The 17959-nt window shown below is 41.3% G+C and overlaps 1 protein-coding gene across 1 annotated transcript in view; it reads left to right on the top strand.

Annotated features, from left to right (window-relative positions):
* The window catches only part of LOC137623530 (probable phosphorylase b kinase regulatory subunit alpha), a 77017-nt gene that overhangs the window by 14185 nt on the left and 44873 nt on the right, over positions 1-17959 (top strand). The window contains exons 4-9 of the mRNA XM_068354364.1: positions 3945-4027; positions 5604-5795; positions 6788-6976; positions 7786-7938; positions 9480-9653; positions 10937-11150. Coding sequence (XP_068210465.1) covers positions 3945-4027; positions 5604-5795; positions 6788-6976; positions 7786-7938; positions 9480-9653; positions 10937-11150 — 1005 coding nt within the window. The remainder of the gene's footprint in view (positions 1-3944; positions 4028-5603; positions 5796-6787; positions 6977-7785; positions 7939-9479; positions 9654-10936; positions 11151-17959) is intronic.

The following is a 17959-nucleotide window of genomic DNA, read 5'->3' as shown; positions in this document are numbered from 1 at the left end:
GTTCTCGGCTTGGGAGTTCCTGCCTCTGCCCAGATAGACTTCTCAAGCCTCATAGACTCTCCCTGGCGCCTGGCCATGAGACACTCCAAGATTTTATGGTCGGCTTCAGAGCTAGACCATCTCCTGTTAGGAGTTTTTTCGAGCGTTTGAAGTTTTGCTGTACAATTATGTCATGCATAAACAAGGCTATCAGGGATGGCTCCAATGATCTGACAGCCACATTCTCTGCAGGAACAAGACTATCAGGGATGGCTCCAATGATCTGGCAGCCACATTCACTGCAGGAGTATGTAAGATGCAAGTGCGCTCAATGTGTTCATTGTCAAGACAAACTTCACGATGAAGTCTACCAAGCTGTCTTGACAGCATTAATGGAAGGCGACTGGATGGTCTCTCTCGACCTTCAGGATGCATACTTCCACATCCCGATTCATCCAAACTTTCAACTACATCTGAGGTTTGTGGACGGGAAAGTAATGTACCACTGTAGAGCACTGTACTCCGACCTCATTCCTGCTCCTCTTGTTTTTACAAGGCCCTTGCAAAATGTAGCAAGCTTTCTACATTTTTTGAGGATTCAGAGCCTCCCTTTATTTTGACGACTGGCTAATCAGGGCGTTCGTCATTATATCGCTGTCTGGAGAGCCTCTAATGGACATTAGACCTAACCAAGGAGCTAGGTCTCATAGTGAACGTAGAGAAGTCGTAACTTACAGTATCCCATCCCAGACTATTCTTTTTTTGGGAAAGGAGATACAGTGTCTGATTTTTCGACCCTTTTCGTCTCCCGCAAGAATGGAACAAGCTCTGTTAAAAGTCCTTCACTTGCAAGAGAAAAACAGTTGCTCTGTAAGAATTTGAACTAGCCTCGTGGGAACTCTTTCATCGCTGGAGTAGTTTATCTCTCTGGGGAGACTCAACCTATGCCCTTTCCTATTTCACTTAAACATTGGAACAAGGAGAAGGGCTTAGTGAGTATCTCTTTCCCAATCTCCAACTCAGTCTAGACATGTCTAACTTGGTGGGACAGCAACATCAGACTTCGAGAAGGTCTTTCTCTTGCGATCAAGAACCCAAACCATGTGTTGTTTTCAGATGCAGTGGATTTGGGTTAGGGAGCTCCACTGGACAGTCTGGAAGGCTCGGTTCTTTGATCCACGGATCAGAAGGAACTCCTTTTAAGGCAGTAACATCTCTCCGTTGGCGAGATTTGTGCAGAAATGAATGTCTTGGCGGACGGCCTCAGCAGAAGAGGACAAGTCCTCTCCATGGAGTGGACGTTGCATAAGACTGTGTGCGAGAAGCTATGGATGACATGGGGTCTACCCACCATAGATCTTTTTGCTACTCTCTCTGACAAAGAGGCTCTCGACTTACTGCTTTCCAGTTCCAGATCCAGAGGCAGCTCACATTGACGCTTTCCTGCTGGACTGGTCTCACCTGGACGTTTATGCCTTTCCACCTTTCAAGATCCTAGACAAGGTGCTGCAGGAGTTCACCTCTCACGAAGGGACCAGGTTGACATTGGTTGCTCCACTCTGGCCCGCGAGAGAGTGAGTAACAGAGGTACTTCAATGGCTGGTAGACGTTCCAAGGAGTCTACCTTTAAGGATGGATCTCTTATGGCAGCCACGTAAGGAGTCTTCATCAAAGCCTCCCCGCGCTTCGTCTGACTGCCTTCAGACTATCGAAAGACTCTCAAGAGCTAGAGGATTTTCGAAGGGGGCAGCCAGAACGATTGCGAGAGCTAGGAGAGCATCTACCATCAAGGTCTATCAGTCGAAGTGGGAAGTCTTTAGAGACTGGTGCAAGTCATCATCCATTTCCTCTTCCAGTACCTCTGTAGCCCAAATTGCAGACTTTCTCCTACATCTGAGAAATGTTCGCTCCCTCTCAGCGCCCACTATTAAGGGCTACAGGAGCATGTTGCCGTCTGTGTTCAGACATAGAGGCTTAGATCTGTCCAATAATCAAAATCTCCAAGATCTCCTTAAGTCCTTCGAGACCTCTAAGGAGCGTCGTATGGCAACTCCTGGATGGAACTTAGACGTGGTCCTAAGGTTCCTAATGTCCGACAGGTTTGAGCCATTACATTCAGCCTCCCTGAAGGATCTCACCCTCAAGACGCTTTTTAGTGTGCTTGGCTTCGGCTAAAAGGGTCAGTGAGATCCATGCCTTCAGTAGGAACATCGGCTTTTCTACAGATAAAGCCACATGTTCACTTCAGCTTGGTTTTCTTGGCCAAAAATGAACTGCCTTCTCGTCCTTGGCCTAAGTCATTTGATATACCTTGCCTGTCAGAGATCGTAGGCAACGAGCTTGAAAGAGTGCTGTGTCCAGTTAGAGCTCTGAAGTTTTATTTAGCTCGGACTAAATCCTTACGAGGTGGATCTGAGGCTTTGTGGTGATCAGTTAAGAAGCCTTCATTGCCTATGTCAAAGATTGCTTTGTCATATTTTATTAGATTTTTAATCCGAGAGGCTCATTCTCACTTGAGTGAAAAAGATCATTGCTTGCTTAAGGTTAAGACGCACGAAGTAAGAGCTATAGCAATTTCTGTGGCCTTTAAGCAAAACAGATCTCTGCAAAGTATTATGGACGCGACCGTTTGGAGAAACAAGTCGGTATTCGCGTCATTTTACTTAAAAGATGTCCAGACTCTTTATGAGGACTGCTACACACTGGGTCCATTCGTTGCAGCGAGTGCAGTAGTGGGTAAGGGTTCTACCACTACATTCCCTTAATTCCAATATCCTTTTAATCTTCTCTTGAAATTTTTTTAATTGGGTTGTACGGAAGGCAAAGAAGCCTTTCGCATCCTTTTTGATTTGGCGGGTGGTCAAATGTCATTTCTTGAGAGCGCCCAGATTAAGGGTTTTGATGAGGTCCTGTTGTATGGGTTGTCGCCCTAGATACTTCAGCTCCTGGGAGTCTTTCAGCATCCTAAGAGGATGGCTGGGCTTCGTGAGGAAAGCGGACTAACAAGGCAGAGTAATCGTTAGAGTCCGCTTCCTTACCAGGTACCTACAGTATATTTATTTGGGTTTTGTTATGATATAACTGTCAAAAACTCTAAGCATATACGCCGTAAACTGTATTAATACTGGTCTCTACCCACCACCATGGGTGTGAATCGGCTATTATATATTCACCGGCTAAGTTTAATATTTAAAAATGATATTTTGATTATAAAATAAATTTTTGAATATACTTACCCGGTGAATATATAAATTAAAGGCCCCCCTTCCTCCCCGATAGAGACACAGCGGGATGAGAAGAACTGGAGCTGTTTACTTGTATATGCGGTATCTGGCCGATAGTTGGCGCTGGTGGGCACACCCGCTACCTTCATGGCGATCGCTCGCGAGTTTTTGAATTCTGTCAAGACGTCAGCTATTATATATTCACCGGGTAAGTATATTCAAAAATTTATTTCATAATCAAAATATAATTTTTACTTTTTAATCAGTATGTATGTTAAAGTTAGAAATGAAACTATAACAGAAAAGGATTAGAAACTATAAGAGAGATTACTCGAGTGCCTTGTGTGGATGAGATCATGATAAGGGGTAGATCAAGATGGTTTGGGCGTACTTTTCTCACTCCCCAAGAGAGGTTAGTTCACCAAACTTTCTATTGGGCTCCCAAGGCACTAAAGGCGTTGGAAAACCCAGGCTTACACGGCTGAAGGCTATGAAACGGGAAATAGGCGATGATGAATGTTGATGTATTAATTTAAAAGCCCAAGATAGAGATGACTGGCGAAGTCTAACCGAGGCCCTTTGCGTCAATAGGCGTGGGTGGAGATGATGATGACAATGATGTGTGTTGTTCCTTTGAAGGGCTTTTGATATTATAGAACTGCGGTTTTATAAGATCAACTTTTGTAGAAGTGATGCACATTATATTTATGTGTATGTAATTAAAATATTCTTTTTCAACAGGTTTGCAAATTGTGTTCAACCTAGACGAAGTTTCGTTTATACAAAATCTGGTTTTCTACATTGAGTCAGCGTACTGCGTTCCTGTAAGTTTATTATTATTATTATTATTATTATTATTATTATTATTATTATTATTATTATCATATTATTATTATTATTACTTGCTAAGCAACAACCCTAGTTGGAAAAGTAGGATGCTATAAGCCCAAGGGCTCCAACAAGGAAAATAGCATAGTGAGAAAAGGAAATAAAGAAATAAACTACAAGAGAAGTTTAAGAACAATAACAACATTAAGAGAGAACTGTACCCCAATATAGCGGAAGACCATGGGGCTGAGGCTATGACACCATCCAAGACTAGAGATCAATGGTTTTGTTTTCTCAATTTTTTAGTTAAATCTTGCACATTTAAATATCTTGAAGGCTTTCATTTCACAATTATTAGATAGAATTTTATGTAGTTTTGTCACCTGCGAAAGATCTAAAGCTTTTACAGGATAAAAATATGTCATTTGGTATCCAGTTTTATGTTTGGTACTTAACCCTTTTACCCCCAAAGGACGTACTGGTACGTTTCACAAAACCCATCCCTTTACCCCCATGGACGTACCGGTACGTCCTTGCAAAAAAAATGCCATAAAAAATTTTTTTTCCATATTTTTGATAATTTTTTTTAGAAAATTCAGGCATTTTTCAAGAGAATGAGACCTACCTGACCTCTCTATGACAAAAATTAAGGCTGTTAGAGCAATTTAAAAAAAATATACTGCAAAATGTGCTGGGGAAAAAATAACTCCTTGGGGGTTAAGGGTTGGAAATTTCCAAAGAGCCTGGGGGTAAAAGGGTTAAGAACTGCTTTGGTATCTTATGAATATGTTTGTCTACATTCGAAGAAATTTTGTCGTCTTGAAGGAGTACTTCTCATCCGACAAGCACTATGTCCTGAAGTACTTTGAAGCCATCTTTGTTTGTATATTGTACTAGAGTATCTATAAAGTTGCTTTTAGGGATTCTTGTGTCTGTTGTTGCCTATGTTGTTCCTGCATACATTCCTTAGAAGTTTGTATCCTCGTATTATTTTCAAGATTTTATAGTTTATATATGAAAGATTATTTTAATGTTATTATTCTTAAACTTCTCTTGTAGTTTTTCCTTATTTCCTTTCCTCACTGGACTATTTTCCCTGTTGGAGCTCTTGGGCTTATAGCATCCTTCTTTTCCAACTAGGGTTGTAGCCTAGCAAGTAATAATATTAATAAAAGTATGAAATCTGTACTTGAATTCAAGGTAAATTATGCGAGTAGAGTTTAAATAGGGAATTTTGTGTATTAATTAAACCTAAGGCTTAAAAGATTAATGTTATTGTACTGTATAGTTACTACGAATTGGTTCACTATTTTGTGCCTCTCAGTTGTGGCCACGCTGAAGTGAGGCCCCATGGAGTCCCTTTTTAATCAAGCTCCATTATGGAATCTGAATTTTTTTTTTGCCAGGATTTATCTTGATCCATATTTCTAAAGCCATGTTTGTTAGACAATCAATCATTTCATGGTATATGAGTAACTCTTCAATCTTTTACCGTTTGTTCATGAGATATTTCATCACTTCAGAAGTACACGGGATTGATTTATGATCAGAATAATTTTATGTAATTTGCAGGACTACGGAGTTTGGGAACGTGGCGACAAGACCAACCATGGCTTGCCAGAGCTCAATGCATCTAGTATTGGCCTTGCCAAGGCTGCGTTGGAATCCATGAATGAATTGGATCTCTTTGGAGCGAGAGGCGGACCAGCTAGTGTTATTCATGTATTAGCTGATGAAGCACAAAAATGCCAAGCGGTTTTGCAGGTTAGCATTTGACTCATTAGCAAGAATGTTTATGTCAGAATGCTTTATAGTGTGGTATTTAGAACATTTATTCAAAAGTTTTAAATGAAGAAATTGAATTATTTTGATCTTGGCGACATGTAAAGTTTTTGGTATATTAAAGTGACATGTTTAGTAGTTTTTAAACAGAAAAATCTTTAGCTTGAAGGGGCTTTTACACGATTTTTTAAGTTTATTTACAGTAAAAGTTCTAAAGATATGGATTTAGTAAATATCCAGAAACATTTTGTTGATGTTTTAGAATATTATGTCTATGTTTGCCCTTACTCTCCTGAGAGTGTCATTTATAAACTAGAAAAAAACATTTAGGTACATGACATTTTATTAAAACTTTAAACTATTAGTCTACTTTTACAGGTAAAAATGATTAAATGGTAAGCCAAAGTACTTATTTTAATATTTGAAATACACCTTGCCGAAGCAAACAAATTAACGCAGGCAAATTGTAGTCATCTTTTGAGGTAAATATCGGAAGCCATAAAGACCAAAGTAAAAATAAGAGAGAAAAAGATAGAACAATTTGGTATGTAGTGGAGCATTGGTTAAGTTTTAATGTGATAAATTTATTATATATTGAAAGAGTTTTAAATTTATCATAATTTTACATCTTTCTTCTTGATCTTCATTCACATTATATTTGAAGAAAACTCCATAACTATATTGTAAACTATAAATGGTAAAATGTTTCCACCTGTGATCTCCATATTTTTATCAAGTATTTGAACGGCCCCATCTTTTTTTATCTTGCTTCCCAAGCATTACCTCGCTTTAATAAACGGACATTCTCTCTCTCTCTCTCTCTCTCTCTCTCTCTCTCTCTCTCTCTCTCTCTCTCTCTCTCTCTCTCTCTCTCTCTCTCTAATTGCATACAGTATCTATGAAACAAGATATAAGTGAATTCATTTCTTATCAGTTACATTCAGTATTAATAACGGCTATCTATTTATCCTCAGTCAATGTTACCTCGCGAAAGCAACAGCAAAGAAGTAGACAGCGGCCTTCTCTCCGTCATCGGCTTCCCAGCATTCGCTGTGGATGATCCCCTCCTCATCAGAAATACAAGGGCAACTATAGTCGATAAATTGCAAGGAAAATACGGCTGCAAAAGATTTCTCAGGGACGGTTACAAAACGGCTAAAGAAGTGAGTCTGACTTCTATTTTTTTCTGATGTACTTCATTCTTTGCTATTTTCTTTAATCTGTTATTTAAAGGTTTAAAGGCCGCTCATGAATGGCAGAGGCAAGGGACAGTGACATTGCCCTATCAAACAAGACAATGTCCTAGAGACTGATCATATATGCATTCATATGATCAGCACCCAAGCCCCCTCTCCACCCAAGCTAAGAACAAGGAGGGCTAGGCAGTGGCTGCTGATGACTCAGCAGATAGAACTATAGGCTCCTCCAAACCCCCCCATTCTTAACTCACAATAATGGTGAGGTTGTAGCGACCAAAGGAACTAACGAGCTTGAACGGGACTCGAACCCCGGTCTGGCGATCACCAGTCAGGGACGTTACCGCATCGGCCACCACAACCCTTTGCTTTGTATATGCGATTGTATGGATATCTTAAGATAATCTGCATATATACTAAGAAAAAAATTCATGTGGTTGAGATGCCTTCCAAGAGTCGGTTGTTCTCAGGTCTAAAAGTTCTTGAGTCCAATATGATTAATTCAAACATCCAGCATATAATAATCCGTAATCATCAAATCACCAGTGTTGTCAGAAAACTAATATTTATATCACTAGTGAACTTGCCTGTATATATATCATTATTTCCTACTTCTGTTTCTGGGTATTGAAATTAAAAAGAAAAATAAGAGTATTTACTTATTGCTGACATAGGTTCTTATCTCTCAAAATCCAAAAAAAAATTTCTTGCAGATTTACTGTATATAGCAAATATTTTACTCCAGGTCAAATTAAATTGTCTCTTGAATCTTTCAGGATGCAAATCGTTTATACTATGAGCCTTGGGAACTGAAAGTCTTCGAGAAGATTGAATGTGAATGGCCGCTGTTTTTCTGTTACCTCGTCCTCGACCATTGCTTCTACGGCAATGAGGACGGCGTTAAGCAATATTCAGAGAAGCTTGAAGAGGTGGAGTATTGTTCCTTCTTAATGTTCATCCATTAGGAATGTAGTTTCATTGGACTGTATAGTCATTTTGATGCTTTAATGTTCCTAGTGTGGTCTAAAACACAGCTTGTATTTACTGCTTACAGTCTTAGCTATAATTTTATATCACTTGCTGTGAATTTAGTTTTCATGATGTTATAATATTTTTTATCTCATTTTGAAGCTGAATAATTATCCTTCTGTGAATAAAGTTTGAGAATAAGTATACAAAATCAAAGCCTTGGTAAGAGGCTTTAATTCAGTTCATGGCATACAAATATATTTTGAATTCAAGTTGTCAGAACCCTGAATACGTTATTAGCTTAGGGTTAGTAGCGCAAATGTAATGAAATATGCTGAGAATCTTGCTTAAGGAAAGAACTAAGATTGATGTATTAAGTTAGTCAAGAACAGGAACTTCTGCATTTTTTGATAAATGTTTTACATTTGACTAAGGATTTTTATCTCAAATTCATCTAACAAGTTGGCTGTTATTAGTGACCAACTAGATCTATATGGCAGTGGTTCCATCATCAAGTTGTAAAGGGAAATTGAAAAATGTTCTAGGTGTAAAAAGATAAAACTCAGAACTATATAGTACCGTTATGTGAAAAATTTTCTGCACAATAATCATCTTTGGCAAAATCACCAAAAAGCTGAAATTATGTTGCTCAATATATGTCATGATGGAGTGAAGGAAGCTCTGGGTGATAGGAGGATAGATGTGAGAGAGGCAAGAGAGCGTGCTAGAAACAGGAATGAATGGCGAGCGACTGTGACGCAGTTCCGGTAGGCCCTGCTGCTTCCTCCGGTGTCTTAGATGACCGCGGAGGTAGCAGCAGTATGGGATTCAGCATTATGAAGCTTCATCTGTGGTGGATAATGTGGGAGGGTGGGCTGTGGCACCCTAGCTGTACCAGCTGAACTCGGTTGAGTCCCTTGTCAGGCTGGGAGGAACAGAGAGTAGAGGTCCCCTTTTTGGTTTTTGTTTAATTGTTGATGTCGGCTACCCCCTAAAATTGGGGGAAGTGCCTTGGTATATGTATGTATGTATATATGTCATTTGATTTGTTTAGTCTTTTTGCAATGTGTTGTTGTAATTTATGGCTATGCATCACTTAATTTTCATACAGAAGGTCTTAAACTTACAAACATTCAGAGATACAAACAGAAATCCAGCTGAAAATAAGAAAGATAAGATCAAGAAATATAGTCAAACAATATTGTATCATTTAATACAGAAGGCAAAGGGACATTTGTAATAACCTGATATCTATTTCATATGAAACCCAACTATTTGTTGACTTTTTTCAGCGGGAAATCATAAGCATGGGATTCAGGTTTAGCTTATCCCCGGCCAAAATTTAACAAAATTAACTTGAAAACAATTTAACTTACAAACAGCTTCTTTGAACCAATTAAATTTTTAAGTTGAGGACTTTCTGTATTAGTATCTCTTGCGATGCCGTTACTGGGTTTTAATACGACTCCTTGATGAAGCTTTTTCACATTTTGGTCCTCAGCTGTGTGTAACTACGGAAGACGGATTGAGGCTAATACCAGAAATATATACAGTCCCAGAAGAGAAGGTAGAAGCGGAGTATAAGAACCCAGGATCCCAGGAACGAACAGCTTGTGGAAAGTTGCCCTTCATGTGGGCTCAGTCGCTGTACATTTTAGGGAGACTTCTCCAGGATGTAAGTATATTATTATGTGGATTTGATTTATTAGTTAATGACATAGTTAATACAGACAGGTCAATTAAGAGAAGCATAGAGGTACGCATATGAGGTTTTATAATATATATAGATGCTAAGGCTAAAGAAAATAAACCATATTAAATAGTTTTATGAAAGTGAGGATAATGACCTATAGTCCATTTCTTTTATCGAGGCAGATTTGCACCGACTCGCAGCGGTGCCCTTTTAGCTTGGAAAAGTTTCCTGATCACTGATTGGTTAGAATTATCTCGTCCAACCAATCAGCGATCAGGAAACTTTTCCGAGCTAAAAGGGCATCGCTGCGAGTCGGTGCAAATCTACATCGCTAAAAGAAATTGACTATAGTATTGTACCTGATAGCAAACTTTTCTTCCCTTCCCCACTCTGTGCCTTATCTTCACACCTAATAACCAATTTACTAAGCATTCATCACTTTTCACATTCTACCAGTGTTTTAAATTGGCCCGTTCTACAAATGCTAGACTGCAATAATATGTCTGGCATTTAAGTCATCTTTCTATAAATAATGATGTTGTTGACGATGAATTATGGCATTTATGGGCATATTTTTTAATAGCATGTCAAATTTCTAAGAAGTTTGCTGCTTGTCCTATCTTTCAATTCTACTTAGCTAAACTTTTGATAGTTTTTTTCTGCTTAGATGCTGTTCACTTCTTTCCTTTTGTTTTTCTTTGTTTATTCTGTCATGTAGGTTATGGGCACTCTTGATATATTTATAGAAATCAATATTAATTGAATTCCAGATTTTTTGCCATGAGAATATGTGGAGGAGAATGAGTCTCATCATCTTTTCTGAGTCTTGAACCCCTTTGTTGAATGATAATGCACACTGTATTAGGGAGTACAAGGTTTAACCCTTTCACCCCCAAAGGACATACTGGTACGTTTCACAAAAGCCATCCCTTTACCCCCATGGACGTACCGGTACGTCCTTTCAAAAAAATGCTATAAACATTTTTTTTTTTTCATATTTTTGATAATTTTTTTTGAGAAAATTCAGGCATTTTCCAAGAGAATGAGACCAACCTGACCTCTCTATGACAAAAATTAAGGCTGTTAGAGCAATTTAAAAAAAAATATACTGCAAAATGTGCTGGGAAAAAAATAACTCCCTAGGGGTTAAGGGTTGGAAATTTCCAATTAGCCTGGGGGTAAAAGGGTTAATACATTATTTAGGCTGGTTGATCGAAGTACCTCTATATATTCCTTTTAAAGATTTACCTGATTTTTATTTTCAGAAATTTCTGGCGTGTGGTGAGCTCGACCCCCTTAATCGTCGTCTGGGGAGTGAAAAGAAACCCGACGTTGTTGTGCAGGTCGTGGTCCTTGCAGAGGATTCAACAATCCAGAGCAAATTGCAGGCTCTCGATATCCACGTACAAACCATATCGGAAGTATCGCCGATTGAGGTTCAACCTGCGAGAGTCCTTTCTAAGTTGTATGCTCATCTTGGTAAGAATTTTTTGGCTGTGTGGTATTGAACTTTGAGCCAAAGGAATTTTCATTATGATTATAATCTTGTTAATGTTTTAGTGGTAAGTGAAAGCTAACTCTATAGTGTGGGATATTTATTTTATATGCTGAACACAAGATCAATGTTTAGATTTTAAATATAGATTATGATTTTATTTATAAGAAGCAAAATTTTTCAATATTAAACTTACCCGATGATCATATAGCTGCAACTCTGTTGCTCGACAGAAAAAACCTACGGGCGGAATACGCCAGCGATCGCTATACAGGTGGGGGTGTACATCAACAGCGCCATCTGTCAAGTAGGTACTCAAGTACTCGATGTCAACAAAGAACCAATTTTTTCCTCTGTCGTGCCAATGGCAGGACCTACTAAATACGCCGTCCCTAACTGGATTTGTTTTCACAACGATTTGGTGAAGTACACTATTCCAGTTTTGAGCTTTCGCTATGCAGGGGTTTTATCTTCATTTCAAAACTTGAATTCGTTTTCGATAGATTTAATTATGGTGACGAAGAGAGTATGGACTCTCTTTCACTTTTAAATGGCCGACCCTTCCCTTAGACGGAAGTGTGTTTAGGTTTTTGGTAATTTTGCTTAACACGCTATAGATCCATTTATTTATATCTCTCCGCCTTTTTAGGCCTCTTCGGTTAACTTTCCAATTATTATAAACTTATAAAAATAAATTTTTATGTTTGTTTATATGCGACCTTTCCTAATAGTAGGCGGTCCTAACTTGGAACCGAAGTTAATTAACATTGAGCCCGTTTTATCGTATTTAACCTTTAAAGAATTTAATACTTTTTTAATTTTAATGTTTTATGGAAGAATTTCTTTGATAGTCTCGTACTGTTTTCAAAGATGAACTAACGTTTAGTTTTTAGTCTCCGCAGTTGTTGACGTTCAGAACGTTCAACTTGCGCTCTATCGTTACGATAGAGAGAGAGTGTTTCACGGTTTCACTTTGCAGTAAGAGTAAACCGATTCTAGCGTTTCGTTCATTCTTTCTTAGCTTAAAGAGTTTAAATTCTAAATAAAGGAACTTTTTATTTGGGAAACCTTTCAGTTTTTTCCTTTAGCAAATAACATGTTTTAACGATATACAATTGGGCTCTTCTCTCGGGTGCTAAATCAAGAGAGAAGAGAGAGAGAGATAGAGACGGAGGGAGAGAGAGGAGAATAAACGTTTCGTTCAAGCGGGTAACGTTGTTCTCGTTTTTTTTTTTTTTTTTTTTTTTACTCTTCTCCCTAGTCGCTGTAGGGGAAGAAGGTAAAACGTTTCTAGGGTTTTATTCTTGTTCCCAGGCTTTATGCGGTGAGAGATTGTAAACGTAGTTTATTTGATCTAGTGTTTAGTCTCTTTTCCAGCCACTGAATTCTTTATCTTTATTTATGTTTTTCTGTTGCATTGTAAAACTGTTTTCGCAATGACTACCTTTTAATGAAGGATAGGATTGCGTGTTTCAGGTAGAAATCAGTTAAAGTTTCGATTTCAGTGAAATAAGTGCAAACAGAAAATCAAAAGTGATAAAGTGATATGCGCAAAGTGTTACAGTGTTGCGTCCGAGGGTTCGTCTGTTCGTGCCAGTTGTTCACCTAGTCCGGGACCTCTTACAAGCTCCCAAGCCCAGGGGAGAAGTAATGTCGAAGGACTTATGGGTTCAGCAGGCCTTGATCGACGAACAGACGTTTTTCCCTCCGTGGTTTCGGGCGTATCTACACACGTTGCCGACGTGAGATCGCCCCACCCACACAAAGACGAGAGAGCCCATTTATTCCTCGTCTGCGGAAGAGGTTTCTCGTAAGAAACCATGGACCAAATCTTGCAGCTTTTAAGTGCAAGTCGGTCCCTTCCGCGCAAGTCCAACGGCCTAGGTGTAGCCACTGGGTCAGTTCGGACTCGCTGCAGTCATCCGACGACTGCACACCTCCCAAGAGAGGCAAGGTGGTACCGCAACAGGCAGTAACTCCGTCTGTTGCCGCATCAGCTGTTTTAGACCCTCAGTCACGACGGACAGTAGCTCCGTCTGTTGCCGTTTTTTGTAGACCCTAAGTGGTCTTTACTGCAGTCTATGCAGACTCAGTTAGCTGCGGTTATGCAGGAGTTTCGTGCGGAGAAGGTTGACACTGCTCTCGTTAGCCTACAACCTGCCACTTGTGCACCCAGCTCACGCTGAGGCTGCCTGCTCCCACACTCCGGCTGCGGAGAGCTCCACCTCCGATGCGCAATCGACCCTGCCAGACGCATGTTAACGTTAGCCGACGTGCGGCTCCCTCCGTTAACATGCGTGAGCTACCGCATCAGCAGTGGGAAGGTGGAGTCAAGCTGCCGTGTTTTGACGCGATGCGTTAGTTTCCGCAACCCACGGCAGTCCCCACCACGCACCACCACTCCGCTTTGGTTGTTGTCTGCTCCCACACTCCGACTGCGGAGAAGGTTGACGATGCACCCGTTTGCCTACAACCTGCCACGGTTGTGCGCCCAGCATGGCTGCCTGCTCCCACACTCTTGTTGTGAGAGCTCCTCCACCCATGCGCAGTCGACCCTGCCAGACGCATGCTGATTCCCACAGACACACGGAGCACTCCGTTGCCGTGCGTGAGCTACCACAAGCTGCCGTGTTTTGACACGGTGTGTCAGCCTCCGCAACCCACTGTGGTTACCGCCACTCGCCCGCAGCAGACTAGTCAGTCAGGAGTTGAGGCTTCCCCACACAGCTTTGGTTGTTGCCAGCTCACAGACTGTCAAGCAGTTACATGTCGTTGCCTTCTGATCTGCTACTAATGCACCAGTGCTGTATGTCCTCACGCACCTGTTGTGGTTGACAGTTCAGTTTTTTGACAGTTCACAGACTGTCAAGCAGTTACATAACGTTGCCTTCTGGTCTGCTGCTAATGCACCAGTGCTGTATGTCCTCACGCACCTGTTGTGGTTGACAGTTCAGTTTTGACAGTTCACAGTCTGTCAAGCAGTTACATAACGTTGCCTTCTGGTCTGCTGCTTATGCACCAGTGAGACCCTCACTGAGATAACCTAGCTTTTCTCGGTCAAGGTTCCTGTAGATGAGAAAGTGCTGTTCTCCCTCCTACTGATATTCCTTTGAGGACTCGGTCATTTGGAGAGGAGCCTTAAGCTGCTTAGCCTCCTATGGACTTTAATTAAAGCATAACAAGGCTTCCAGGGATGGTAAATGGTTCCGCTTCAGTCGCTAACCCCGTCTGTTGCCACACCTGCTCCCTTAGACCCTAATGGGCTTTGTTGCAAGACATGCAGTCCAAGCTTGTGTCCTTGTTAGAGGATTTTTTACGGAGAAGAACCTTCTAGCCAACAACCTTCCTACCGGTTGGTTGTACGCCCTGTTGACGCTGAGGTCTCCTACTCACGTCCGCCAGTTGAGATGGTTCCTCCACCGGTGCGACCCAGTGTGGGTTGCCAGTCGCACGTTGACGTTAAGCGACTCTCGGAGGTGGTTGTGGACGTTCAGTGTGTCACTAGGAAGACGTTCAACAACCAGCAGAGATGACTTGTTGTGACGCAGTGCGGCAACCTCAGCAACCCTGTAGGGGGTTGACTGCACAACCCAGACAGTCTACACAGTTTCGGGTTGACGCTGTACTTCCTCGCGTCCCCATGGTTGACAGTTCACAGACTGTGCAGCAGTACCATGATCTTGTGTCCGGCTCCGTCACGCATCCTCCAGTGCGACCGGATTCAGCGAGTCAGACGTTGCCCACTCCGTTGCCGTTTCCTCATCAGTTTCGAATGAGGAACCCTCTGATGAGGACATTGCTGAACAAGACGATCAACCCCCAGCCCTGCTTTCCATCCAGAAGATGCTGAAGAAGGAACACTGCCCTGTCAGGCTGTGGATGAGTCTGGTTAGGACACTCATCCGTGGTTCATTTTGTGTCACTTGGAAGACTACACCTCCGTCCTCTTCTGTATCATCTAGCTTTTCACTGGAAAAGGACTAGACGCTAGAAGCGGTCTCGATCCCGGTTTCCGGAAAGATAAAGTCTGGTCTGACTTGGTGAAAGGACTTTATCAACCTTTGAAAGGGTCTTCCCCTGACTGTTCAGACTCCCAACCACGTTCTCTTCTCGGACGCATCGGACGTAGGCTGGGGTGCGACATTAGGCGGTAGGGAATGCTCGGGATTATGGAACTCGAGTCAAAGGACAATGCATTTCAACTGCAAGAAGCTTCTGGCAGTACGTCTGACCTGGAAAAGCTTCAGGTCTCTCCTTCAAGGCAAAGTGGTGGAGGTGAACACGGTCAACACCCTGCTTTGACGTACATCTCCAAGCAAGGAGGGACCTACTCTCTGACATGGTACGAGTTCGCAAGAGACCTCCTCTCCTGTTCAACAGGTCTAGACTTTTCACTAGTAACGAGGTTCATCCAAGGCAACTTGAATGTCATAGCAGATTGTCTCAGTAGGAAGGGACAAATAATTCCAACATATTGGACCCTCCACAAGGATGTATGCAAGAGACTTTGGGCCACCTGGGGCCAGCCAACCATAGATCTCTTCGCAACCTCGATGACCTAGAGGCTCCCAATACTTTGCTCACCTATCCCGGACCCAGCAGTAGTTCATATAGATGCCTTTCTACTAGATTGGTCTCATCTAGATCTATATGCATTCCCTCCGTTCTAGATTGTCAACAAGGTACTGCAGAAGTTCGCCTCTCACGAAGGGACAAAGTTGACGCTAGTTGCTTCCCTCTGGCCCGCGAGAGAATAACTCACCGAGGTACTTCGATGGCTAGTAGACGTTCCCAGAACACTTCCCCTAAGGGTGGACCTGCTACGTCTGCCACGCGTAAAGAAGGTGCTCCAAGGCCTCCACGCTCTTCGTCTGACTGCCTTCAGAATATCGAAAGACTCTCGAGAACTAGAGATTTTTCGAAGGAGGCAACCAGAGCGATTGCTAGAGCAAGGAGAACATCCACCCTTAGAGTCTACCAATCGAAGTGGGAAATCTTCCGAAACTGGTGCAAATCAGTATCCGTATCCTCGACCAGTACCTCTGTAACTCAAATAGCTGACTTCCTCTTATTTCTGAGGAAAGAACGATCTCTTTCAGCTCCCTCTATCAAGGGTTACAGAAGCATGTTGGCATCAGTCTTCCGTCACAGAGGCTTAGATCTTTCCAACAATAAAGATCTACAGGACCTCCTTAAGTCTTTTGAGACCACGAAGGAGCGTCGTTTGGTTACACCTGGTTGGAATTTAGACGTGGTTCTAAGATTCCTTATGTCAGACAGGTTCGAACCACTTCAATCAGCCTCCCTGAAAGATCTCACCTTTAAGACTCTTTTCCTGATATGCTTAACCACAGCTAAAAGAGTCAGTGAGATTCATGCCTTCAGCAGGAACATCGGATTCTCATCCGAAACGGCTACATGTTCTACAACTTGGTTTTCTAGCCAAACACGAGCTGCCTTCTCGGCCTTGACCAATATCGTTCGATATTCCAAACTTATCGTATGGTTGGAAATGAACTAGAAAGAGTATTATGTCCTGTAAGAGCTCTTAAGTTCTATTTTAAAAACCTTTACGAGGCCCGTCTGAAGCTTTATGGTGTTCAGTTAAGGATCCATCTTTGCCTATGTCAGAGAATTCTTTATCCTATTTTATCAGACTGTTAATACGAGAAGCTCATTCCCTTCTGAATGAGGAAGACCAAGCTTGGCTGAAGGTAAGGACACACGAAGTTAGAGCTGTCACAACTTCCGTGGCCTTTGAACAAAATAGATCTCTGCAAAGTATATTCGACGCAACCTATTGGAAAAGCAAATCAGTGTTCGCGTCTTTTATCTTAAGAATGTCCAGTCTCTTTACGAGAACTGCTACACTCTGGGACCATTCGTAGCTACGAGTGCAGTAGTGGTGGGGGCTCCACCACTACAATTCCCTAATTCCAGAACCTTTTTAATCTTTCTCTTGAAATATTTTTGGGTTGTCCGGAAGGCTAAGAAGCCTTTCGCATCCTACTTGATTTGGCGGGTGGTCAAAATCATTTCTTGAGAAGCGCCTAGATTAGAGGTTTTGATGAGGACCTTTAGTATGGGTTGCAACCCTTCATACTTCAGCTCCTAGGAGTCGCTCAGCATCCTATGAGGATCGCGAGGCTCAGTAAGGAAGACGCACTTAAAAAGGCAGAGTAATTGTTCAAGTCGTCTTCCTTACCAGGTACTTATTTATTTTATGCTTGTTATTTTGAATAACTGCTAAAATGAAATACGGAATACTTAGCTCATAATAATGTCAACATGTATGCTGGTCTCTACCCACCCCCCTGGGTGTGAATCAGCTATATGATCATCGGGTAAGTTTAATATTGAAAAATGTTATTTTCCTTAGTAAAATAAATTTTTGAATATACTTACCCGATGATCATAAATTAAAGGACCCACCCTTCCTCCCCAATAGAGACCCAGTGGACAGAGGAGAAAATTGGTTCTTTGTTGACATCGAGTACTTGAGTACCTACTTGACAGATGGCGCTGTTGATGTACACCCCCACCTGTATAGCGATCGCTGGCGTATTCCGCCCGTAGGTTTTTTCTGTCGAGCAACAGAGTTGCAGCTATATGATCATCGGGTAAGTATATTCAAAAATTTATTTTACTAAGGAAAATAACATTTTAGAAGAATTTCTGCTAGCATAAGTTATACAACTCTGGTTTTGTCTAATATTTCTTCAGAGAAAACAACATCTTTCTATCAATTCTTTCATCATTATGCATATACAATGAAAGATTATATCAATTTAGT

The sequence above is a fragment of the Palaemon carinicauda genome, chromosome 30, assembly GCF_036898095.1.
Source record: "Palaemon carinicauda isolate YSFRI2023 chromosome 30, ASM3689809v2, whole genome shotgun sequence".
NCBI classification, from domain to species: domain Eukaryota; kingdom Metazoa; phylum Arthropoda; class Malacostraca; order Decapoda; family Palaemonidae; genus Palaemon; species Palaemon carinicauda.
This window is presented reverse-complemented; position numbering and strand designations above follow the sequence as displayed.